The sequence below is a fragment of the Pituophis catenifer genome, unplaced genomic scaffold, assembly GCF_029215685.1.
Source record: "Pituophis catenifer annectens isolate HBS135680 unplaced genomic scaffold, rPitCat1.0.hap2 SCAF_2, whole genome shotgun sequence".
NCBI classification, from domain to species: domain Eukaryota; kingdom Metazoa; phylum Chordata; class Lepidosauria; order Squamata; family Colubridae; genus Pituophis; species Pituophis catenifer.
In genome coordinates, this window is record NW_027256882.1 from 154,141,215 (window position 1) to 154,169,046 (window position 27,832).

At 38.0% G+C, this 27,832-nt stretch overlaps 1 protein-coding gene across 8 annotated transcripts in view; it reads left to right on the top strand.

The window, feature by feature from the left end:
• Positions 1–354: 354 nt before the first annotated feature.
• Positions 355–27,832, top strand: part of SCN8A (sodium voltage-gated channel alpha subunit 8) — a 76,484-nt gene continuing 49,006 nt past the window's right edge. For 4 of the 8 annotated variants that reach the window (XM_070934833.1, XM_070934836.1, XM_070934838.1 and 1 more), the window contains exons 1-6: positions 355–627; positions 12,123–12,241; positions 15,137–15,226; positions 17,655–17,783; positions 20,295–20,386; positions 27,056–27,277. In XM_070934833.1, the coding sequence (XP_070790934.1) occupies positions 355–627; positions 12,123–12,241; positions 15,137–15,226; positions 17,655–17,783; positions 20,295–20,386; positions 27,056–27,277 (925 nt within the window). Of the gene's footprint in view, positions 628–12,122; positions 12,256–15,136; positions 15,227–17,654; positions 17,784–20,294; positions 20,387–20,532; positions 20,625–27,055; positions 27,278–27,832 lie in introns of all 8 variants that reach the window. The other 4 variants (XM_070934832.1, XM_070934835.1, XM_070934837.1 and 1 more) reach the window with 2 other exon arrangements.

A 27,832-nucleotide genomic window follows, 5' to 3' on the forward strand; every position in this document is an offset into this window, starting at 1 on the left:
CCAAAGTTAAGTGAGGTAAATGACATAGGGAAGCATAGTCCTTGAAAGTTGATGCTAATTTTTGACATGCATTTTTTAATTGTTTATGCTACAATAGGCAAACTGATTACTCCACCAGGGAATGTAGGAAGTGATGTTTGTTTATTTGTAACCTCAAAGGACTCTCAGTCAGCTCTTTCAGTGGGGAAAGGGCTCTACCAGATAAATTCTCCCCCAGGGAAGTTCCCAGCTCTCCAGCCAACCTTGATATTGGTAACTGATTTGTGGTTTTTCTTCTTTTCTTTTCTTTTGTGCTTTCAGAGTTGACCTACCCTGGGCGCAACATAACTGAACAAGCTTCTGCAGGATGAAAAGATGGCAGGGCGGTTGCTTGCACCACCAGGCCCTGACAGTTTTAGGCCTTTCACTCCGGAATCTCTGGCTAACATTGAGAAGCGCATTGCAGAAGATAAGAAGAAGCGTCCTAAGCAAGACAGCAGTCACAGAGATGACGATGAAGAGAGCAAACCAAAACCAAACAGTGACCTGGAGGCAGGGAAGAGTTTGCCTTTCATCTACGGGGACATCCCCAAAGGCCTGGTTGCTGTGCCACTGGAGGACTTTGACCCTTACTATATGACGCAGAAAGTGAGTCAGCAAGCAACCACCTATGTAAAAGTCAGCCTTCTGATGGCCAAAGGAGTTACAGGTTTGGGTGGCCGGAGGCTTCAAGTGAAAAGTGTGGGGGGTGGGGCAGAAAAACAACATCTGTATGGCCTTTGTTTGCAAAGATGTGTCTTGTCTTTGGGTTGTTGGGGGATGGGAGGAAAAAGGAAGAAGGAGAAAGTTAAGGGAGCAATCGCTTGGGCAGCTGAGTTTTTCAACACCACCACATAGTTTATGTCATTGTACGAGTCGAAAGTTTTAATGGGGAGGCAGTAATACATCCGAGAAAGATGGCAAATGAGGCTGAGAAGAAGATTGACTTTTATTAGCAAATGGTCCATTGAAATCAGGATAAGCTAAAAAAATGTCCCTTCACATCATGGTTATATTCCCAGAGGAAAAAAGGAAAATAGGATGAGGTTAATGGTTCAATTGTATCTGCAAATATGCAAATGGGTACAGAAGTGGTGTTTTGCGGCACCAAGAGATGCTCCAAAATTTTCTGGGGAAAACAATGACAGTGACTCCCACTTTTTTGGGGGGGGGGGCGGGGGGGGAGAAACAGGAAATGCAGCTGTTAAATATTTAACTCTAACTTCTTAGGAAAATATATGGAATAGAGGTGAACCAGATACCAATATGGAGAAAAAGAATCAGTCTCTCACCTGTATGGAAGCATATAATCCATATAATTGATGACTGTCAAGCTATAGTAGCTTGTATAAATTGGCTAAAAAGAATGAGATGAGTGGAATTTCTTATTTTTTTCCCCAGTGGGTGCATACAAATGAAACCAAGTTCCAGCATTGGGGATTCTAAGTGGAAAACCAGACTTCTATCAGCATATAAATGATATCCTCATATGAATAATGACAGACAGAGCTTATTTGTCTGGTAGCAATTGCAGATGCTCCAGCCTTTCTAGAGAATGCTAAACAGACCGAGAAAATTACTACTAGGGTTAGGATTAATACCACTGTCCACATATTGCTCAGATTTCTACATGAGTCAGTCTTGTTTCTTATTTCAGAGATCATTTTAATCTTGGGCAATATCTGTGAGTAGCAGGGGGGCAAGACAGTTTAAGATGTTGGAATCTTGAACACTTATCTCTCTTCCCATGGTTTCAGGCTCTTGATTCCAGCATCTTACACTTCCACTAGACCGGTGTTTCTCAACCTTGGCAACTTGAAGCTAGGTGGACTTTAACTCTCAGAATTCCCCAGCTTCAAGTTGCCAAGGTTGAGAAACATTGCACTAAACAATGTCCATCTCATGGCTTTATTTTCTGTTCATTCCAGATACTTGGCTATGTTTACTTCACATGCCTAACTTGGAGACTAAATAACACATTTTCTGAGTAGCACATTGAACTACAAATTACCCCTACAGGCTGGATTCACACAGTGTGCACAGGGAAAAAAAAACTAAGATTAACCCTAAATCGGGTTCAGCCTGAGCAAATTATCTTCTAACCTTTTATCTGACCTGCCTGTTTGTGTTTTGTGATCATTTGCAGTGCATCCATGTGAGAAGTAAGAATTGCATTGTAAAGGATGCTTTCTTACATATATCTGCCAACTTCTCACAAGTTTATTTCTTATAATAACATGAATAGGAGCCTCTTTCACTCTTCCTCCACCTTCTTCAATTGATGCATTTGGGTGTATTTGGATTTTTATTATTGCAGATCTGAAGGCTGAGTTCCAGAGTATATGGTTAGTGAGGGATCTCTTGGTGTTCTCTGAGCTTCCTTGTTTTCTTGCAGACATTTCATTGCCCAAACTAGGTAACATCATCAGTGCTAGTAAGGAATAGTGTTTGCTCTCAGTTTACATTCTAGTGGCTTGCCTGTCTGTGTGGGTGGGAATAGTCTCGTAAGTTCTTTGGTTGGGCTGTTTACTGATTACTGTCTTTTTTGGCAGTTTCTTGGTTGGGGTATTGCTTACTTGATTATTGGTCTGATGTTAACCTTGGAGTTAATCTGCTGGTCTGGGTGCTGATTGTTGGTGGAGAGGTGCTTGAGTCTTTTTGTTCCCTTTTGAACAGGGTGATAGTCCCTTTTGTCTATTGTGTCTATTGATGGCTGTTTTGTCAGAGTGCCAGGCTTCTAGAAATTCCCTGGCATTTTTGGACTTGGCTTGGTCTAGGATGGTCACATTTTCCTAGTTAAAACTATGGTTAAATCTGTCTATATGTTGTGAAATTAAAGAATTTTCATCATATCTTCTGACTGCTAGTTGGTGTTCAGAGATACGTTCTGCCAGTCTTCTGCCTGTTTGTCCTACATAGTGGTTGTTGCAGTCCTTACATTGTTTATTGTGGATGACTCCTGTTTTTTTCTTCTAGGGTTGTTGGGTCTTTTGATCTGCCTAGAACCTTTCTTTTTAGAGAAACAACTCCTCTCCCACAAGGGAAGCTGTGTAAGGACTTTATTTAAACGAGCCTAAACACACTGCAGCAACCCGGAATAGCAAAAGAAGAAAATAGAGCATCTGTACAACATATTCCAACAAAATGGATGTCCACACAACTTTATCAAAAGGTCCCTGACCACTCAACCTTATGCAGCACAACCAACACAAACCCTAAAAAGAATCACACCGTACATCAAGAAGATCTCAGAAACCACCAACAGACTACTACATGGAATCAGCATAGTACACAAGCCAACTAAAGCCCTTCAAAACATCCTAAGCAGACCAAAAGGAAGCTGACAATGAAAAGGTCTTGTGGAGGCTTTGCTTCAAAATCTTCCTTTAAAATATACACATAATACACATTCTGTGTTGAGTATAGAGTGTCCTGGCTTAGGAATGAACAGGTTTTCCTGAGCTAAGGGGCCCCTGGTAGTTATTTACAGCATGCTGAGAGCTGCCCTCTAGAATTGCTGAACCCAAAGGAAGGGGAAAGACTAGAGCAATAAATAAATATGGTGTAAGTATTGAATAAATAGAAGACATCAGTGAATAATAGAGCAGTCTCTGAGCAAATGCTTCCAATAGGTTCAAAAGAAAGTCATGAAAACCTTTAGCCAATTAATAGTGCCCAACGGCTTTTATGGAAACTGAAGACAAACTGTAATAAATCAAGTAACATAAGTGCACATCCACACACATAAACCACTGGTCATCAAGTGAGAGGTTAGAATGGAAGAAAAGTAATATTTTAAAGGCAACTGGGTCAATCTGAAAATTTTCTCAGCATTCACTTTAACTGATTACTCTGAACTTGTAAAGAATATTATTCCAGAACTTTTGTCCATTTTTTAAATTTTATAACTATATTCAGAATTTTTTTCTTAGGAGCCATGGTGGCACAGTGGTTAGAATGCACTACTGCAGGCTACTTCTGATCACCGGCTGCCAGCAGTTTGGCAGTTCGAGTCTCACTGACCTTGAAAGCCTTCCAAGGTCGGTTAATGAGGACCCAGATTGTTGGGGGCAATATGCTGATTCTGTAAACCGCTTAGTGTAAAGCACTGTGAAGCGGTATGTAAGTCTAAGTGCTATTGCTATTGCTTTTCAGAGAGTTAGAAACCATTTTCAAGTGGTTTTCTTCCTTTGTGTACTAATCATTGTTGTCAATGGAATTATGAACCACCATTTGCATCTCGTTAATCATCTATGTATCCCTCTATTCTAGGTTCCATTTACCCAGTCTATCACATTGTTTGCTCATTAAATTTATTTGCCACCCATCTCACCAAGGGGCTTTACTACGCTGGGTGGTTTAAATAAATTTAAAAAGTGAATAAATTAAAAAAATGAATGCAGATTAGATCAGGGGTGAAATGCTACTGATTCGGGGCAGTTCTCCCGAACCGATAGTGAAAATGCTACTGGTTTGCCCAAATCGGTAGAAAAAAAAAATACTTTTTTAAAAAGTAAAAAAAAAAAAAGTTCCATGATAGTGGAGCACAGCTGATTGTCTGAACTTTTTTTTTTTACTTTTTTTAGCATTTTTTTACTACCGTTTCGGGCACTAGGTGGTAAAAAATGCTTTAGAAAAGTAAAATAAAGATTCCAACAATCAGCTGTGACAATAAGCTGTGCCTTGGAATCCTCAGAACTTTTTTTTTTTTACTTTTTAAAGCATTTTTTTACTACCTATTGCCCAGAGGTAAAATGCTGCCGGTTCTGACCGGTTCTCCTGGTGGTGGAAATTATGACTAGTTCCCCGAACCAGCAAATATCATCTCTGGCTGGCCCTGCTCGCGCCCACCCCGCCCCTTCCAGGAGTCCCCATGTGGTCCATTTTTGCTCCCAGGTAAGTGCAGGGAAGCTTCCCTGAGGCCTGCTAGGCCGAAAACGGGGGGTGGGGGTGATGCGAAACAAAGAAAGAAAGGAAGAGGGATGGGAGAAAGAAAGAGAGAGGGAGGGAGGGAAAAAGGAGAAGAAGGAAGGACCACAAACCTGGCACTAAACGCAGTTTCAGAGGATACCTTGAAAGAGCACAGCAATCCAGGGCTGGAAGGCACCTGGAGGGCATCTAGTCCAACCTCCTGCTCCAGCAGGACATTGTTAAAGTGAGTTTCTGTCGTTTGACACCCCCCCAGTCACATGACTACATAGCCATGCCTACCCAGTCATATGACACACACACACATCCCCACCAAAGGCACGCCCAGAGAACCGGTAGGAAAAAAAATTAGATTTCACCACTGGATTAGATGGACATTGCATACGCAACTGAAAATGTACAGGTCACATTTACAGGTCACATTTACAAGAATGGCACCTCCATTGATTTTTATACTAGTTCATCTATTCTTGGTGTCATGCTTACTTGAAATAGAGGAATATTTAGAAACCAAGACTGATGAGAAACCAAGGCTGCCCATAATAAAGTTGTTTAGCTGGGGCTTTGGATATTGGTGCCTTCTTCTGTAGAGAAGTCTTTTAGTCTTATTCTCTTGAAGGCTTCAGGAGCTTAGGACATATTATTTCAAGGAATTTTCAGGAGATAATTGGAACCACAGGGGGAGGCATTTGCATTCTGCAATAGTTTAGGGACATGCTTTGTGTTTTTACCTGTTTTATGTGTTGGTGACATTTATGTTTTAAAAACAAAACCAACAAAGGCATCATATAAGGGCCTGGTGGCTCAGCAGACTGATAGCATTGTGATTAACACCACCTGTCTGCAATTACCGTAAGTTCGAATCTCATCAGGCTCAAGGTTGACTCAGCCTTCCATCCTTTCTAAGGTAGGTAAATTGAGGACCCAGTTTGTGGGGGCAATAAACTGACTTTGTATAAATATACAAAAGTATGAAGGCTATTGCTTAACGCATTGTAAGCCGCCCTGAGTCTCTGGAGAAGGGCGGCATATAAATCAAAATTTATATATATATATCCAAAACAAAAATCTGGGGGAAAAAACCTCAGTCCCCAGAGAATCATAGAAAAGAGATGAAGATGGGAGAGATGTGTTCTGCACCCGTGGAGAATAACTAACAACCCTAGTTATTCCCCAATAGACTAGCAGTAGGTTCTCCAGGTATAAATCTGCTGGCAATAGGAAGCCCCAGGATATTTCAGGAATGGTGCTGAAATAGACAGCCTTGGATCCTTTAGATAATGATTCTTCCTTTCCCCAGTGAGTCCACTAGATCTGGATCTTCCAACAGAAAGAAAAATGCTAGTAGGAAACAACAGTATCCTTCCCCCCTCCCCCAACTTTCCAATCCTAAAAAATATATTGTATTTTAAATCATGCACCACATAAACCAGCAAGTCTTCAGGTTTGGCATATGATCTGCCACTTCCAATCCCTTGCACCCTCTTAGGATGATATAATTGTCAAGAAATAAACGTCAGACTCCAAAAACTAGAAGGCTTTCTAAATACAAATATTTTAACACTGTGGCAAAAGGCCAGCGAAGCAAAAGAACAATTTACATCCAAAGACTGCTTGCCTGAAAGTGATCATAAACATGTTGATGTTTCCCAGTAGATTCCCAGTAAAGTATTTGAACTTAATCCCATGTTATTGCATGCTTAAATTGCACCCTAACATGAACTTGCTTGGGAATGAGGCCCACAGAAGAGAATATTTGTAGCTCAGAGTTGAACTGTGGAGTCCCTGGTGCTCTCTGAGCTTGGTGGTTTTCTTGCAGATGTTTCATTACCAAAGCAGGTAACATCAGCAGCACATTGATGATGTTAGCTAGTTTGGTAATGAAACATCTGCAAGAAAACTACTAAGTTCAGAGAGTACCAAGGACCCCACAATGAGTCCCACAGAATTCAGTGAAGACATAAATCAGATTGTAGTGTTATAGTATTATGTATGTAATAGAACTGAGATCTGAAGATGAGCTTGTATTTGATACCATGCCAAGCATGGGTAAACTTTGGTGAACAAAAGGACGGAAATTGGTATTTTGGAAGGATGAAGGGTTGCAGGCTAAGTAAAGCTATGTCATGGATCTGGTGCGGCTGAAGTTTTGGGCGGATTCTTTATTTGTACGTTGTGATATTCTATTTCCCATTTGAAAATAGCAGAATTTGCCATCAGTTTTCAATAGCTACAGTCAGAGAGACACCAAGAACTGCCCCAAAGAGACTTGAAGGTCACAGGCCAATCCCAATCATAAATATATAATATTGTCCATTTCTATATAGGAGACCTATATGTTCTTTTAATCATTTGCCTTTCTGTCATATCTGGTATTTTTAAGTGCCCATATTTTCCTATTGTATAGATAGCTACTGTATATGTCAGTGAGACTGAATTCATGTGCTTCTAATGTAGACCCTTCTTATGAAGAGAATGCTGTAAAGATTTTTTTTTAATTGTATACATTACATGCCACTATTCCATCACTTTTGAGATTTTGATAGTCATACCATTTGTTTATTCTCTGCAGAGTATTTTGATGGATATGAGAAACATTTTCTTTTTGTTTCTATATTGGGCCTTTCTTAGAAAAATAATCTCAATTTTTAGCTGAACCATAATCTCCATTCCATATTTTTTTCGTATCAGATTAATGTAGAAACATTATGGGATGGGCAGAGCATGGCTGAAATGTTATTTTGAATTATTTTTCTTCTATGCTTTTAATCATGATTTTGAAGACCACAAAATCTTTGCTACTATAATTATTTGGGGTTTTTTATCCATTCATTTTCTATACAGGAAAATATTTGCAAATTCAAGTAAAAGCATATAAAATTCATTAGGGGAAATGCAATGTTTCACTTTCCCCCCAAAAAAGCAAGATTTCTTTGGTTTTTGATCCCCATAAGCAAAAAAGAAATTCATATACATACATACATACATACATACATACATATATATATAAATCCATTATCCAATAATTCATTATAAGGTAAAATAATAAGAAATGGCTGCCATTTGGAAGATTCTTGAAATATGATGCAAAAAATATATAAAAGGAGCAGTAAGAAAAAGAAAAGAATGCCATGTATATTTGCAGCATCTGGCATTTATGGGATTTTACATTTCCATGGCAACTGATGCTTTCATTTTATATTTGCACATTTCAGAAACAACACAGACACTGATGATAAAACTTGACCAGACTTTTGCATGACCAACAAAGGAAATAAAAGTTTGGCTGAACCTACTGGGCTGTCTCTGGTTTTCTAGCACAGTCAACAATAACTTGCAACAAATCCAAATGTTGACAAAATCTGCTCTGCAATTTAGACCTGGGATCACCAGGAAGAACCTAAATGATTTTATATGTTTGAATAACCACTCTATATTTACGGAAAATGAATTGACAGAAATTATATTTACCTGCCAGCCTGTAATATTATTATTATAACATTTCATATAATACATATGAAATTTACAGTGTATGGACCTTCATGGCTGTCTGCAATAAACACATTCTGTGAGCAAGAGCAACTTGCCCATTGTAACATGAACACTTCTATTCGTATAGAACAATCAACTGCAGCCCACTCAAATATGTGTATAAATGTTAAAATAACAGTATGTTTTTAAGCAACAGATGATTGGCAGCCATATTGTTCTTCTCAGTATTATCATAGGGGGGAAAAAAACTACACAGGAAGAGGGGGAAACCAAATTTCTCAGTTGAAGTGTTGAAGTTTTGCAGAGGGAGGCAGATTGTTTTTCTATTGACAAGAAAAACTACTCAGCTTGGCTCCTGACTGATGACCTTCCCTTTCCCTTCATTTCCCGTGGAAGCAAATCTATACTACTTTTCTATAGTACCTTTAGCCATACCATGACTTTTAATTGATCGAAGAGATAGGACTCTGACAGATTACAGCTCTCCCTTGTTGTAGATCAGGGGTGTCAAACTTGATTTCATTGAGGGCCACATCAGGATTGTGTTTGACCTCAGGAGGGAGGGAGGGAGGGGCATGGCCAGTTCATAATCACTCCTTTCAGGAGCGCTGTGGTGGCCCGAGCTCCGTTTTCAGCTGCGACAGCCTCCTGCAACCCTCTGCCAGTGAAAATGGGCTCGGGAGGGCTACCCGCAGCCCTCTCGAGCTCCATTTTCACTGGCAGAGGCACGGTGGGCCAGTCCTTCACTGTTTTCAGGGCGGCCCTGCGGGCCAAATCTAAGCATCCCACAGGCCAGATCCGGCCCACGGGCCTTGAGTTTGACACCCCTGTTGTAGATGCTCAGATGCTCAGACTTGTCCCCATAGTGATGACAAACCCATGACATGTGCGTTAAAGGTGATACACCATGACATTTGGTTTGATATGCCAGCATTCGCCAACATATAACAACAAATATTCTCAAAAACATACTCTTTTCTTACACAATTTTCGAAGCTTGCAGAGGCTGCACGAAAATAGGATGTGCTCATCCATGGCCTCCAGACCCTCTGAAAGTTGCACAAGATGGCCACACTTTTGCACAGTCTTTGGAGCCTCCAAAAATTGCCCGAGAACAGGAAATGCTTTTATGTGGTTTTCAGAGACTGCAGAGCTATGGAAGAGCATTCTCCAAAGCTGCTTCAAGATTGAAGGCCTTGTGAGTCCCGGAGCAGCCTCAGGTAGGTCACAGAGCCAACAGAAAGAGAACATGGCCTAAAGATAGATGGTGCATGGCAGATTTGAGGGGATGCTGGGCCATGGGTGGAATCACACCATTCCTCAAGGCTTGTGCTTCTTGGGAAATGGCATGAGGCGGCCTTTTCAAGTGGCAGCAGTGCTGCTATGGCTGAAGCCAAGGCCCAGCTTCTACTTCAGGCCTAGTTTTGGCACTGCCCCTGACTGCCACTGTTCAGAGTGGCCTAGATGGTAGTGGTGAGATAAAGAATTGTTTCTCTTTTGTTTGGGGGCGGGGGGGGGGATGCCAGCAGAGTCGTTAGGCATTTTCTGAAATTTTGACACACTGAGCCCAAAACATTCACCATTACTGCCATAATACAAATGTATAAAAGTGTGGTTCCGTTTCAGTTTTTGCACTCTTTTATTAGTCAGCTGAAAGGCAAACTGGTTGATGTGGTTTTCTTAGCATTTTGAAAATGGTGGTGAAGATGACTGCAAATTAGTTTTAAATAATTTCTAAGACTCTGGAAACTGAAAATATCCTCTTGTCTTCATTCAACTCAAATTTATCATACTTGTTGTACCATTTATAACTTGGATAAATTGGAGTAATTTTTAAATATGCATGCATGTAGTTAGTTAGTTAGTTAGTTAGTTAGTTAGTTAGTTAGTTAGTTGCTTGCTTACACATTAGATAAGCATTTTTTAATCCATCGGTTGCAATGTTCTTCCAGAGCTTCACAAAAGCAGTGGTTGTTCCATTTCTTTCAGTTGTCTTTTCTTCTCCATATGGAGATAAGCCTTGTGGTTGCACTTGAGATCAAGTGGTACATTTGCTGTTCAAGTTAGTTCTGTTTTGGGCATCAAAGTTGGGCAGTTCTCTGGACCACAGACAGGGATACAGGGAAGGAAGATTTCAACTGTGTCTATGGAACCTTCCATACTACCACAGGATTTGGTTGTGCAGTTGCCATGACTAATTCACAGAATTTTATGTAGTGGTCCTAAATGCAGTGGGCCTTTTTCCATTTGTAATCTTCCAGTGTTTTCCCGTCACTTCCTTCTTCTTTTTTTTTTCTTTTTCATTTTCTTTGCTTCAGTAAGGAAAGTGGATTGGTAATATGAGAAGTCATCCATAAGAAAGTATGGGGTGTGTGGGTATGTAAGGGGGTAGATGTGTTTAGGATGGGAGTATGCCTGGGCTTCAGGAGTAGATATTTTGTATTTGCATTGTTTTCCAAAGCAAAGCAGAAAGAGCTTTGCAGAGAACGAAGGTTGCTTCTTCTTTGTGATTGAGCAGGTACTGTATATTCTTTATTCTAATTTATAAAATGGCATCTAATACAAGTCCATATGCTACATAAATATTAGAAGAGGAGTAAGATCTCAGTAAAAATGCAAAGCAATCTGACTCACTGGATGGAGAAGAAACTAAAATGTTCTAGTTATATTTATTAAGGAAAACCATGTTACTTGACTGATTATCTTTCTAAGGTTTCCCTGTTGTTGGTTGTTATATCTCTTTCACTGAGCTACATACTGATATATTTTAAACAGTTAAATAACATATGTGATCCTGTTTTGAAAGCCATTCTATACACAATACAGAAAGAAACAGGAGCAGTAGTTGCAGAATTCTAGTCTGTTCCAATTAAACTCCAGAGAAAGCGTTTGGATCAATCTTGGAATCTCCCCTCCATATAGAAGGAAAATGTTTCATAGTGTACAACATGTAAATGTTATGTGCAGAGTGTAACTCTCAAAACAAGATGGCAGCTTGCTATAATGTCAGCCCTTAGAGACAGCTCAGACTTTAATACCAAAGTCATGAATGGTAAAGCTATTTTTATTACAGGGTTATAGTAACAGACCTTTGCAACCCTGAATGTGTCTCTCCCCTCCCTGCCTTTATCCTAAAGAGAACTGGGGAGTGGGGAGTGTCCAATCTGAAAGATTTTGTCTAACTCCATTCCTGCTTTGGACTGAGATTTCTCTTATCTTAGTGTTGCCTTGGCTGTGTCAAGTCTTCCTCAAGGTTTTTTCACAGCCCATTACATCTAGTCTATTCTTTCACTCTCCATGTGCTACTTCATTCCTCCTTTACTGGGGTAAAGGCTGAGAAATACTTTGTAATACAGTTATGCACATTTCACAGTGGGACCTATTCTCAGGTAAATGAAGCCTTAATATATAAATTTGCTTTAAGGATGTAAGCTACTGTTGTTGTTAATATTATTGCTATTGTTGCTGCTGTTTTTAATGTGCTGCTTTAAAAGAGTTGTCAGATCAATTAAAGTAAAAGTATATTGTGGAATATCTTCAAAATGATTTCAACACAGAGAATCACCCAGCTAACAAGATTCTTTATAAGAATGATATATTCATGGTTTTTGAATTAAATATGTATGCTTTCTTCCTAGGTTTATGAATGTGTAACTTTTCCTTCTTTTTCTCTTTCTCTGCAGACCTTTGTAGTACTAAACAGAGGCAAAACACTCTTCCGATTTAGTGCCACGCCTGCCTTGTACATTTTAAGTCCTTTTAATCTGCTTAGGAGAATAGCTATTAAAATTTTGATACATTCATATCCTTTTCATAGTAATGTGTACCACTTATTCTGAAGTCATTATTTCCTGTTTTGCTGGATTAATGGGCTGCCTTTAAAAAAAGCATTATTTGGATTTAAAAACATGTTTTATAGAAAAAGCCTGCCTCAGGGAGATTGAAATTTCCCTAAGCAACTGTAAGAGTAGGTGAATGAAAGTGAATTTATTAGGGATGATGTTTCATAATTAGGGAATGTATGTACAAGATATGTCAGTAGATTTGAATACAGGCTGTCTTTGACTTACGACTGTTTATATAACAATTGTTTGACGTTTTGGCTGCACTGAAAAAAGTGACTTACCACCAGTCCTCATACTTACAACTGTCACAATATCATCATGGTCACGTGGTCAAAATTTTCGCATTTGGCAATCAACATGGTTTATGATAGTTGCAGCATCCCGGGGTCACATGATTGCCCAGAGAATTTCTGACGAACAACAGAAGAACCCAGGTTTATTTAATGATGGTTGTGATTCACTGAATGACTTGGGGCAAAAAAGGTCGTAAAAGCACGTGAGATTCACTCAAAAGCCACATTGTTGGTCATAAGTGGAAAACTACCTGTGACTGATATTCTGCAAGAAGTGCTTACTATCAAGCAGAACTCATGCTAGAGAAAACTTGAAAAGGCTACTGTTTTCTCTTATTCTCTATGTCTGACAGTGCCTCTGCTCAGCACATGGATTAAATACATCCAATGCATTCTATATATATCTCCATATTCAGATGCCGCAGGAATGAGAGAGGGAGGCTGGGAGAGATCTGCCCATTGTTATGTGGGACTGCATCTTGACACACACACACACACACACACACACACAGAGAGAGAGAGAGAGAGAGAGAGAGAGAGAGAGAGAGGGGTAATATGGAATCTAAATGTTATAAAATGAATCAAATTATTAATTTCAAAAGAGATACATATTAATTCTAAATGTGTAGTTATTGCCTTTCTGTGTGAGTCCATAAACAGTCCATAAAACTATCTTGCAATTAAGGTATAATTCTCAAATCTAAAAGCTGAATAGTCAGAATTCACCTTTTCCAACCGTACTGTTTCTATGTATGTGCAGACATAGGATGTTGTCTGATTATATGATATCATTCATTCAAAGACATTCATTTTGCCTATTTTACTGACTGGGCCTTGATTTGTGATAGTTTTTCTGGGTCTAATTCAGTTCTTATAACTTCCTCTTTTTCTTCCCAGTGAACTGGCAGGCCTCTTTTCAGATCTTCTCATCTGCCTGCAGCAACTGCCTAAGAAATGAATAGGGGCATACAATTGCCCTAGGCAGACATAGATGCTCAATTGTCGTTCCCCCCCCCTCCCCTTCACTTTTGCAACCATATATGAAATTCCCCAAACCAATTCACTTTAAAACACAGGGAATAGGTTCACCCTTTATACTAAACCACAATGTGTTTGATGTGTTTCTAGCTTAGCACGAGGCATTAATGAAGCTAACAAATAAACTGTGGTTTCATAACCACATGATTTGGAGTTTCCTGATTTGTTTTGTGTTCCAACCAAGCCTCTGTCCAATCCACAAGTAAACGTAAAAAGTTTTTGAAATCATTGAAACTCTTTTTTCCTTTTTAATCCAGAAAAAATGTTTGACTCATGAAGTAGAATTTTCTTATCCTTCTATTCAGAAAATCTCTGTTTAGCTCTAAATTGTTTAGAGCTAAATAAATCTAAAAGTGTTTAAGAAATGAAGCTTGTCAAACTTTGTGTCCATATAGGCTGCATTAGGGGGTGAGTTAGATTGAAACCCCTTGACTCCCAGCCGCTCAATTTATGAGCCAATTATAAAAACCTCAGTTCCTGCAATTTTCTCATGAGGGGTAGCTGTCCAAAATGCAAGTGGGCAATCTCAAAATCTCTCCTTTATCCAGAAAGACTGCACCAGCTAGTATTCACCATCCTGCCACCAATCACCACTGCAATGCTACTCCTGCTCCTTCAGGGACATCTAGTCCACAATAAATCCTCACCAGAAGACCAAGACATTTTCTCATTTGAAGTGGTATCAGTTTGAAATATGAATATGAAACCACCACTGGGTAGTATATACACTATTCCAAATCAGATAGGCTTCCTTTTTATGATTTTTTCCCTTGAACATTCATATGTGAAAGGATTTTTATTTATTCCTTAAGCAAGGAAATGTCCTAAATGTGTAGGTATATTTTGCAAAAGTTGCACTCCTGATGTTGCTGAAATATTGGACACATTGGCTGTCATTTTCTAGAGATGATTGGAGATGTAGCTAAGCAGTTTCAGGAATGACAGTTTTTTTTCTAAAGACTTACACTGGATCCTTTCCCAAAAAAAAGTTGGAAGTTCTTGATAAATGAACTAATTAATGAATTGATAAGTGAACTGATAAATGAATTAATGGAATTTAATGGAGACTAAATCATTAATGAATTATTATTATTGCCCTACATGAACTGAAAACCCTTATGATTAGTCATATCTGGATGTCCATATTCTGCATCTAATTATGAGAAACCTGTGTCTCCTCAGTAAATTGAGCATAATTCAATACAATTGCAGTACAAGTGAGTTCAGTTCCAGTTAAGGTTCCCAAAGAACTCCTTTGTGCTCATGTGGCTGGGTTCAGTATAATCTAAACTGTAAAAAGGTGTAAATCCTTCTCAAGCCAAAGTCAAATCTAGGCATATTGTCACATTTGTTATCAGGAAAGTTTCATATCTACACTTTATTAATACTATTTCTGGGGGGGGGAGCGTTTGATTTTTGTTCCCAAATTTAAACAAGTAAGATATACCGTCAGCTTAATGTTCTTTTGTTTATGTCAATAAGAAATTTCTTATCTTTTGTGCTTCCTTGACTTTGTTTTACAGTATTTAGCATGATCATTATGTGCACTATTTTGACGAACTGTGTGTTCATGACTTTTAGTAACCCACCAGAATGGTCGAAACAGGTGGAGTAAGTAATAATATTTTTGTTTGTTTCACTTTGATTGTTTGTAATATCTAGCAATTCTTTACAGTAATAGTTGCCAATTTTGAAGGAAAAGTGTGCCATATATAAACTCCCTGCCCAATATGGTTTAAAATATCAAGCTGGGAGTTAATTGAACATGTTCTCACTCTTGTCATAAATGTCTCTCAAAAGAAAGACAGGATGCCTTCTGTTTAAAATAGATAATTATTAGATTTATTTTATTTTTTTTTAGTGTATATTGATTCTCTCAAAGATGGATAATTTTAGAAAGTTTTTAATGTTGCTTGGTTAGGCAACATAATGGAGAGCGTTTTGACTTCTTGTACAAGCATATTAACTAGATCTCCTTTCAAACAGGATTAATAGGCTGAGATGGCATTAATAGACCTGATGGATTTTTATCTAGAAGCTGATAAAGGGGCTGTTTTCTTGGGTCAGAAATGGCTTTCAGTAACAACAATGGCGCCAAGCAGACCATTTGGGAATAATAGGCATTGCTACTTGAATCTTAAATTATGGTGCCTGAAGTCTGTTGCTGGAGTCTGCTGGGGAATTGTGATATGGAGTTCCTACAATTTATCCAGTCTCCAAAGATTTTCCACTTTATATAAAACCACTGGAGATCACCAGGAAATCTAGTCCATAATCTTGTTGATATGCATTTTTTTTCATACCACCTATTTGGGAAATAACAAACCTCTCCAAATGCTTACCTTCAGGCATTCATTGGTTGAAGGAGATATAATATATTAAAACTGAGACTTTATCTTAAATGTCTTAAGCCTGGATTACCTAAGGGAATGCTAACTTCTAGATCAACCTTGGTAACTTTAAGATGTGTAGACTGCAACTCTCAGAATTCTCCAGATAATATACTGGCTGAGGAATTTTGGGAGTTGAAGTTCATGCATCTTAAAGTTATCAAATTTGAGAAACACTGTACTAGATTTTGTCTACCTAGCAGTGACTTCTCCACTGATTTTCATAAACTCTGGAATGCACTCACTTTTGAAAAACTGTAAACTGTTTTTATCCTTTAAAAACTCAAAGGCGTGTTTTCAAGGATTTTTAAATAGGGATTAAGATAAATTGAATAGTATTATTTGCATGCTTTACCCTTGTTAATTGCTAGCCTATATATGTTTAAACAAAATAATTAATGACTTGTGTTTGCATGCATCAACAAGGTAAACATTCTTTAAATTTCTATTTATTTTGAATGAACAACCATGTTCTTTCTGCAGTGTGATCACTCTATCTTAATTCTTCCTGACAGTGGAACAGCTAAAAAAACAACTTGAATGGTTCCATCTGTGATTTGTTTAGCTTATATATGAGCAGGATATATTATGTATAACAAGCCCCAATCTTAAGGCAAATATATATTTAATTGTATTTATTGATCTAATTTATATAGCTGCCCATCGCTGGGTGGGTTGCCAGTATTGTAAATCTTGACTTATAACTTTTTGGGGTGGGGAAGGGAGGAACCAGGATCCTGGGTTACATTATAATGCTAAAAGAGATACTGATGAAGCAATCCAGGTTGTGTTGTTGTTGTTTTTTTATCCACTTCTGTTGCCGGAAATCACAAACAAATATTGTCAATTAGATGCCTGAGATGTCAGAATTCTCAAAAAATGTAGTTTATTATTGGTACAAATACCAACTAATGCCATTTCAGTAGATGAGATTTGTATGCATATATTTACACATAACAATATACATATACCATGTTTCCACGAAAATAAGACCCTGTCTTATATATTTTTGAACTAAGCATTTGGCCTTATTGCCATGCACACAAAAGCCCGATTGGGCTTATTATCAGGGGATGTCTTATTTGGGGGGAAACAGGGTACATATATATATATACATACATACATACATACATACATACATACATACATAACATGTTTTTCCCAAAATAAGACATCCCCTGATAATAAGCCCAGTCGGGCTTTTGAGCGCATGGCAATAAGGCCAAGCACTTATTTCAGTGTTCAAAAATATATAAGACAGGGTCTTATTTTCAGGGAAACATGGTACGTACACACACACATCACATTATACCAGCCATGATCTATATGCTTACGGTAGATCTTGTATCAATATCTAAGTATATAGATCTTTTATTAAGTCAGCAAAACATTCTCTCCTCCCCTTCACTGCTTGTGCAACACATGACAGCTCTGTAACAATACTGCAAATCTGTTCTGTTAAAATGTTCCTTAACAGATCCACTTTGGTCAACAAGATTTTGCAGTGTCATCCAGAAACCTGAAAAAGGGTTATGAAATAATTACAGTCAATAAATATTTAGAATCTTGGCTTTTGAAATGTAAATATATACAGTATTTCACCCTCTTTCATTAAAATACTATTCATCATTATTCTTTACTTTCAACAGGTACACATTCACTGGTATATATACATTTGAATCCCTTGTGAAAATTATTGCAAGAGGCTTCTGCATAGATGGTTTCACTTTTCTTCGTGACGCATGGAACTGGCTAGATTTCAGTGTCATCATGATGGCGTAAGTGCCGCAGTTAGTGTTATTCTTGTCAGGAGAAGCCATATGATAACTATAAGTGAAAAGAAAAAAATATATACTTTTGAAGTAATCCAGAAAATCAGGAAAAAAAATGATAATTGGGGTTTTTTTTATTATTCTGGACTAATGACTGGAAAGTTATCTAAAATGGCTTCACATGTAAGATATGAAGATCTTCACATCTAAGATACAACATTCTGACATTAGGGTGCAGGACTAAGAAACTTCCTTCTCCATAATATTACTGTGGCAATATGTATTTTGGAGTAGTTTTAGTTGACAACCTGTTTTGCAACCAGTCTTAATTTTTCTTAACCTAGATATTTCAGATGAGTTGGAAAGTGTATATGATTCCTGGATTTGCCTCAGGTTTTTCTATTTATCTGTTTGTTTGTTTGTTTATTTATTTATTTATATTTTGCATTTCTTTTTACTTTTGTAATATATAACAAGTAAGCAAAAAGGAAAAAAATTATAGCTAAAATGTTATATAATGTATAAGTATAATTTAGTTGATTCATTTTGTATATGGGTATCTCTTAACTAAATGAGGAATCAAAATCTATGTTGTCCAGATATTTTGATCAGCAACTCCAATAATCTTCAATATTTAGGCATTGCTTGGGTTTGTATGGGAGTTATAGTCCAAAATATATGCAGACCATGAGATTGCTAACTTTTGGTTTAGGTGAACTAACTCTAATTGAAGTTTATACAGCATTCACAGGGAGAAAATTCAAAATTTCAGATTTTTTTAAAAAGTAAAACTCTTTTTTAATGTTAGCTAACCACAGCATTTAGCCAGTAGTGGAAATATTTTTTTTTTGAAAATCCACTAATTTTTGGTTTTTCTGAAGTTAATACTTTACATCATGTTTAAGAGTAGAAACCTTAATTTTAGCTTCTACAGTAAAATCCACTATAGGTTTAATGAAAAACAGGTCTCCTTGGTTCAGTGGCGCGCTCCCCCCATCCCCCCCAGTACAGGAATTTGTTATGTTCCTTTGAAGTCCAATATTCTCTCAGATACATACCAATAAACCTAGTTTAGCAATCACAATTGCAACTGGCAACTCAGCTGTCAAGTGAAATGGTCGCTAAATGAAATCACAGCAGTGCTTATAATCTGATTTCGGCTTTCCTTTGTTTTACAGACCTGAGTAGGTCATAAATGGGAGGATTGGTCACAAAGTTACTTTTTCATCACTGCTGTAACTGTGAACTAAACGAGGCAGTCACTAAACAAGGACTACCTGTATAGCCAACTGTTCTAAATGCTCAAATTCAGGCAACTCTTAAATTTTCTACCAATTCTTGGGTCAGGGGAAGAGGAGTCTGTGATAGCAAATGTCAACCTAGCCATCACAGCTATATACTTTTTAAAGTGACTTTGACTTTAAAACATGAGACAATCTTATTACTTTTTTCCTGTGGAGCTGAGGTGATTCTCGTAGGTGAGGAAAGAGAAAGGAGGAAAGCAGACAGAGAAGGTAAATCATAATTCCTATGGAATACCACAGTGGCACTTTCCCGCTTTAGGGAGATGACCTAAAAAACACTGAAACAGAGGAATGCCATGTCTGCAGCAGACATCCCTTGGCCATGTAAGATATTCCACAGTTTGCCTGTGACCAAAGTCCCTCACCCTCTATAACAAGAGGGCCAGCAGAACCAAACAAGAACTTCGCAGGCTATGATCCTGTAATTCAGTTTCTGTATGACACATATGCTGGTGTGCTGAGCAGGTGTTCTTACAGGAACAGACTGTTAGTAGAGCTGATCTATCGCATTACAATTCTTTTCCAGGATATAAAGGACAGCCATATGATTTCAAGCAAAAACAATAATAATCTCATGTCAACTGAAAGATTAACACATTTTTATGTCATTTCTTTTATCCCACAAAAAAAATAGTTAGATTCTTTGTCAATTTTTTTTTTATATATACAACAGATGACCATGGCTGCTTTTGGGGTCCACATGCCCTGGATAATTGATTCTTACCTCACCTTACGTCAATTTTCTCCAGAGTTGGAAGCAATTTTTCGTTACTTTATGCTCACCCTAATCTATTTAGAACTTTGTTTTTTCCACACCACCCATTGAAAATGGGTGATCTTTTTAAAATAAAAAATCATGTTCTAATTGCTATTATCCTGGTTAGTTTCTCTCATTATTTTTGTGATGCTAGATCACCTCTTTTTCTATCTTCTACCCACGACCACATTCCTACAGCTGATGAAGATAGTCAGTCGCTCATATTTGGGCCCATATCAGAGAAGTTCTTGTCAAATTATCCTTATTAAATTAGCTGACCTGTGATAACTGAAACACTTCCAATTGTCTTATTTACATCTTTGTTTCTCCTCTCCATTTTTAAACACTTCAAAGCATTTTACGTTTGAAAGTTGTTTCTCTGCAACTGAAGATTACACTCTTCTTTTCGAGGCAGGTGACCCCAATGGTGCCATTAACTCTGGTTTAATTCTGCAGGTATATAACAGAGTTTGTAAACCTAGGCAATGTTTCAGCTCTGCGCACCTTCAGGGTACTGAGAGCTTTGAAAACTATTTCTGTAATTCCAGGTAAGGCAGTTTGGTGTTAGGTGTTGGGTTGCAGCTCCCTGTGAGTGATGTACTGCTGTTTGTAGTTGTTGTTTTATTCCTCGTTCCCCTTTTGGTGTGTGTTATTGTCATTGTGTCTCTTTTGTGTGTGACCTCCCTCATTGCAGATATGTCACAGAGTTTGTGGACCTTGGGAATGTGTCAGCCTTGAGAACTTTCAGAGTTCTCCGAGCTTTGAAAACTATCTCTGTCATTCCAGGTGAGAAATGCTCTAAGAATGACCGTGTCTTACATTTTCCTTTGCCTCCCTTTGCCTTCCTTGTCACGTTTTAAAAATGGCTGTGGCACATTTCTAATAGGCCTTGTGATTTGCATGAGCATAAAATATAGTATGATTGATCCTCAACCAATCAACTCAAAGCACTGCTGCAAAACAAGGGATTATAATTCTGCGAGTAGAACAGCTTTACAGTTTCAAGTGTAACTCAGATGCATTCATCTTTAATGGTTATGCTTTCCTATTATTATTTTTTTATTAGTACAGTTCGAAGATAAGAAAAATAAAATTCAATGACAATGTGGTAGATTAGGTTAGAAGCAAATAATAAAGAAATAATAATAAATGAGCAAATAAATGAACATATATAATTATTTGTGAAACTTTGGCATGAGTATTTATTACTCCATAAGCACATAAATTGGCTTCCCAATTAAAATTTCCATTACATATTAAAACCCATCATGTCACAACTTTATCCATGATAAACAGGACATTTTCTAGGCCCGTGATGGCAAACCTAGCCATATCGGTGGGCACGTGAGCTCAGCTCCAGCGTGCATGTGCGTGCTGGCCAGCTAATTTTTGGGCCTTCTGGGCCCACCAGAAATAGGGAAACATGTTGTTTCCTGCCTCCGGAGGACCTCGGGGAATGGTGGGGAAGGCCCGTTTTTCTCTCTCCCCAGCCGGAAGTTGGCAAACAGGCCATTTTCGACCTCCAGAGGGCCTCCGGGGGGGGAGGCCATTTTCGCCCTCCCCAGATTCCTAGAAAGGCTTTAGAGGCTGGGGAGAGCAAATAACGGGCCTGCTGTGCCATCATGTGCCAGGAGCGGGAGCATGCGTGGAGGCAGGGCACATAGAATTATGGGTATGGGCACACACTCGCGACACACACACACACACACACACACACACACACACACACACACACACACACACATGCTCCTGGCACACGATGGCAAAAAGGTTAGCCATCACTGGCCTAGGCTGTCAGTTCAAATGAGCTTTCTAATTTCAGATCTCAGATCTAATGCAGAGACTGTACTGTATATTGCTGTACTATATATTGCTGTTCAAAATCATAAATGATCGAAATGATATGTGAGCTCAAATAAGTAAATACCCCTTGTGCTTGTCACTTAAAATTGAGTCACATATTCTATTCTGCCTGTCCATCTTTTTAAATGATCTGACGGGTAACAGAATAATTGAAACATTGCCTGGCTCATTGATGCCAAACCTATGACTTATGTGTCAAAAGTGACAGACCATGATGTTTTGGGTGATACACTAGCATTCATTAACACCAACAATTCTCAGAAGTATGCCCATTTTTCATGCAATTTTTGGAGTCTATGGAGACTGCATGAAAATGGGGCATGCTCTTGTGCGATCTCTAGACCCACCAGAAGTTGTATGCAAGAGCCGTGCTCTCTTGGGACATCCAGAACCTCTGTGAAATCACATGAGAATGGGGTGTTTTCAAAGGCTGCAGAGGTTGTGAAAGAGCTTTCTCCAAAGCCACGTGACCTATAGCTACTCTGAATAGGGGCCTGTCAAGAGAACATGTTCTGCCCCAGCTCTGGATCCCAAGGAGTGTGACACACACCAAGCTCAAAAAACTCCGTTTATTACAAACAGACCCCTTTCAAAATGCAGGCTTTCAGTGCAAATGTCCTTATCAACCTGCTATAAAGTACAAAGAATAAACAAAATCTGACAAAGGTTGGCAACCAGCCGAGAAACCAAGATGTGATAAGAAACTCACTCTCCAAAATGCACTGCGTAATAATTAAACGTTGTTTCCAGCAACAATTGCTAACTGCGTGTGACTTAAATAGGCTAAGGGAGTGGCCAATTAGCCCCAAGCCTTACTCTCAAGGAGACCTCCTCCTCCTGAGTAGCCACTCCTGCCTTTTGGCAGCCCTGCGTGCTCGAGCATTGAGGAGAGGCTCCTCCACTTCACTCTCTGCACTTGAAGGAGCCTCTGGAATTTCTGAAGGCCTTGGCTGAGTCTCTGCCTCTGGCACCATATCCTCTTCAGCCTCCTCACTGTCCAACGCTGTCCTCTACTTCAGGCCCAACCTCTGTGCAGCCACTGCCACTGTTCGGGGGGGGCTAAATAAGGGGGAGACAGAGAATTGCTTCTCTTTTGCTCTGGGGAAGTGGTGATAAACCAGAAGAGTCCAGTTAGGTATTTTCTAAATTTTTGACACAACAAGCCCAAGGTTCAAAATCAGTGGCAAACATACTAAGTTTTCTTCACCCCACCCACTTTTCCCCGTTATGCAGTTAATCAACTTGGCAGCAGATAACAGGAAATATAATGTTACCACAGCTGAAAAAACTGGTATCTGATATCTGGAGAAATATCTCTGAGAAAGAAAGCACAAGGGAGACTTCTCCCCTACAAGACTTGTGATTTGAAGACACATTTTTTAAAATTGTGCCTTCAAGTCACAAGTCAGTTTTTGATTCCTGGTGACTGCCTGGACAAGTCCCTGCAGTTTTCTTGGCAAGATTTTGGAAATGGTTTTCCCTTGCCTGCTTCCTCGGGGCCAAAATGGGCTGACTCACCACAGCCAACTTGCCATGTGACAACTCACCACAGGACAATTCAATACAGGAAAATGCAAGAGCAGGATAAGTGAATTGCTTGTCCCTCTCCTGCTTGTACAAGTGACAGGCCTGAGGTCACCCAGCTGGATTTGTGGTGAAGGAGGTACTAAAACTCAGTTTCTGCATTTCTAGTCTGATATCTTAACCACAATATTTAACAGGCTCCACTGCATCTTAGTTCAATTTTTTTTTCTTAATATAAGGCCATTTTTGCAATTACTTAGATCCATTTCAGAAATGATAGCGCAATGTGGCTATTTGTTATTCATTTTATTAAAGTTATCTACTCCAATTTTTCTAGTGAAAATAAAGTTCCCAAAGCAGGTAATGGTGTAAATATGTATAAAGGACATATTATAATTAAATTATAAAAGTGCATATAAAAGCACAATAATTAAAATTGCATCAGTAAAACAGGGACAAGAACATCTACTGGAACAAAGCCAATTTAAGAAAAGCAAAACAATGAGTACAAATGTAACCCCCCACAAAATACATTAAACTTAATTCTAGATATTGAGTAGTGGCAGTAAAATTGTAATAGCAAAGCAGTGACATGTATCCAATAAGTCACAGTAGTCCATATGATTGCAGTTGCAGTTTTTCAAAGGCATCCGTTACATTTACTTTGGGTTTGTCACAGTAGCCAAAACAAGATACAATAAGGAATGTGCAATTTTAAAAATTGGAACAATTCAATAAAGCCTGTTTTCATAGTGTGGACGTTGTTGGTTTTAACTGCTGACCCACTTCAAGTTATGAAAGGAATGCATACAGATCCCTAATGTCAAAACAGCATTTGGTTTTGGAAGAGTCATTCATTGTCACTTATGAAAGGAACACTTGCAAAAAGATAATTACAAGCTTAAAACAGAATAAATCGGAATGAGCAGCACCCTCCCAAATCCTTCTAAAGTGGAGAGTTTTGGGAAGTTTCTTGAAAACAACAGTCTGGAAATATTAATATCAATTACAGTTGAGGAAAATTGTGAAAATAGACTGAGGACTTTGAATCAGGAAATGAATGAAATGAAGAACTGGGAATAATAAAGACATATCCAAAAATGCTTGTGATAAAGTGAGAAATTAATAAATTAGGCCATTTAGTGGCTCATTGTTGTGCATAATTCATGCATAGTAAATTATAAATTAGAATAAATGTTAATGTCCATAAATTAAAATAAATGTGTATATGAAATAAATGTGCAAATAAATTAAAACAAATAAATTAAAAGATATGGCTTATAATATATATCTGTTGGGTATAAATATTTTGGTTGATTTGATGAGAAATCTGCTGGCTGAATAAAAAGTTGGCTAGCACTTGGATCAAAAAATGAGGGTTAGTTCATCATAATGAGCTGGGGGGAAATGATGCTATTGTGTCCAAAATGTTACTTTCTGACTTTTTCTTCTCCTATACATATGCACAGATACGTGTACAAGCATGTGCATGAACACATACATAGAATCTGAATGCATCCTGGAACACTTGGAATTGTCAAACAACCTTAACAAACCCTCAAGATGGGTGATTTGCTTTTAAATCCTATGTTCACCAAATATAAAAACAAAAAACCACAACTAAAAGTACAGTTTGGGCAGCGAATTTAGTAGTAATATGCCTGAGTTACTCAGTCAAATATTGTCAATATTTCATATTGACAATATGAATTGTCAATATTCATATTGACAGTCAATATTCCATATTGATCCATTATCAATATGGAAATGCAAAAATCAGTGCAATCTTTTAAAAATAAATGTGTCTAAAACTATTACCAGATAATCCAGAAGGTACATAACAGTGTATATATGCAGTTCTGGAGTATCCCAAGCAGTGCTTTAGGATATGGTTGTTACTGTGGGTTCATCATTTCTCCTGAATGTGTTTACAGGTAGAGATTTTGATAGTCATGTCTTATATTGTAATTGTGTTAAAGGGCAGAGAAAGCTTCAAAGCCAGGCACAATCTTTCATTTTTGCAATATGCACTTGTGGAAGACACCTGGCTATAATCACAGTAATCTATATGGTGGATTATCTGTTATAACCAAACAGTTTTGGAGGGCAGAAGATTGCAATACAGTAATTGATTGATCCAAAAATACAGTGAAGTAGAAGTGCTGATAAAACGTATAACCCACTCCCAGTTTTTAACACATTTTGATTGTTAATTGATTAGATTCCTGTAGTTTATCTCATACCTAACTAATTGCCCTGGCTTTCTTCTTCCCCCTCCACCTTTTCCCTATTTAAATTATATTATCATCTTAGCTATTCCACGCATGTGAAGAGTTATAACTGAAATGTATTTATTCTGACATGTTCAATATACTTTCCTATATCTTGCAAATCTTTCGTAAACTTTCAGAAAGAGGAGCAGTAGCTAGGAGCATGTTGAAAAAAAAATCCGTTTAAGCTCTCATCAATTAATTTGGCATTCTGCAAGATGATGCTGTTCATTCAGTTAAAATGAAATGTTTCATCCCTTTGGGCATGCCAAAAGTATAGTATAGCATCATTTTTTGGATGTACATTCTTAAGGCAATCCTAGAACCAAAACATTGGGGCCTTTCTTGGATTATTTTCGTACAGTAGGGTTGAGTGGGTAAGGAGAATCTGTGCCTGAAGCCTTGTAGTGTAGATGCTTTAATCTCTAAAACCCTTTTCCAACCCCCTGCCTCAACTTCTTAAGATCTGGTTTCCAAAAGAGCATCAGATGAATCAGAAGTCTTTTTGATTAATTGATTTGCTGTGATTAGAAGATAACAAAGGCTTTTTTTTTTTGAAATCTTTCCTTCTTCATAGTGATTCTAATAAAAACTCCAACAGCTGTTAATATAAAAGCCAAACTCTTCTAGATATAGCTAGCTTCTGTCTATGTGCAGAGACTTTGACTTCTGCATATAGTTTAAGAAACATAAATGTGAAAGGATGGGGCCTTACGCAGAGTATTTTCAGTTCTTATCTGTCCAAGATTTGCTCTCTGGGCCATTTATACAATGTCTCTCAATTCTCGGAACAAAACAACATGAAATTTGTCTCATTTGGAATCCTGAATATATGCTTACATGTAAGACTGTGACATCTGAAAATTGATTGGGGGCAGATATGCTCTGAATACTCTGTTCACTTCTTTCACCCTTCTTTTTTCATTGTTTAAACAAATTAATACTATCTATGCTTGGCATTCATGACACTGATTTCTTACAAAAAAAGAAAGTGAAGGTGATTTTCATATAATTTTCTGTGAATGGCTGGGGAAGTATATACCAGCACAATAGAATATTGTACTGTGTAAGAAAGTTCTCCTGGCAATGCTGTGTTATTATCCAGAGAAATCCATTTTAGTGGGGGAAATTTCCTTTCCTCGCTTCCTTTTTAAGCATTGATCTGACCAACTATATTAAGATGAGAATCTTTTATCTGGTAGCAATTGTAGGCAGCTTCTTAGAAATCTATCAATCTTCTGTGTTTTCCATCCTGCTCCCTCCTATTAATATAGATTTCTTTGGACAATAAAACAACATTCCAAATAGTCAGGAAATTTTGGTGTATTATTCAGTTGAGCTGATAGGCATATATCCATTGCCACTTATTGAAAGTTAGACAAACTTATGCTTTCTTTTCCATGCCACTCTTTTATTTTTATTCGTTGCTTTTTATCTTGCCAGTCCTTACGAATCATTCTGTTTGCCTTCGCTTATAATCTGATCACCCTAAAAGGCTGTTTTGTGCTTAGGTCTATGTTTCCACATAAATGTCATTACTGGTTTGTTTCCTATTTCCAGGCCTGAAGACTATTGTGGGAGCCCTGATCCAGTCTGTGAAGAAACTCTCTGATGTGATGATTTTGACTGTGTTTTGCCTCAGTGTATTTGCTTTAATTGGGCTACAGCTATTCATGGGGAATCTAAGGAACAAATGTGTCATCTGGCCCATCGATCTCAATGAGACCTACCTAGAAAATGGCACCAAGGGATTTGATTGGGAAGAATACAGCAACAATATGTGTAGGTGCTACCTTTTGCTGCCATCATTTTCTCTGTCTATATTAACTATAATATTTACTGGACTACCCCCATGAATACTTCAATTAAGGCCAACAATTACTGTACTTTGAATGGCAAGTACACATTTTGACCTCTACTTGCTTATCTTTTCCTTAACAAACTATACTTGCATATTGTCTTCTTCTTAAAATTCCTTTGATGTTCTATTAGTCTTAATTCCTTTAAACATGCTGTCTATGGGTATAACGTTACTTTTATAGTCATTGTTCCCTTGGTTTGGCAAAGTGTATGTGTTTATTAAAAATGATTTAAATCAAATAATGCCTTTATAATTGATTATAAAAGATTGCCGGAATGGCTTTATATTTGGGATTTCAAGACTGGTTTAAAAGGTAAATGCCAGAGAACAATATAACTGGCATTAGAAAATGAAATAACGAATCTTCTGTCAGAATAGTGCTTGGTATTTACAGGCTGGTAATGGATAATTCAGCCATAGGTGATCATGGACGTGTTCCCTTCCGAATCATACTTGCTTTATAAAATGACAAAGAT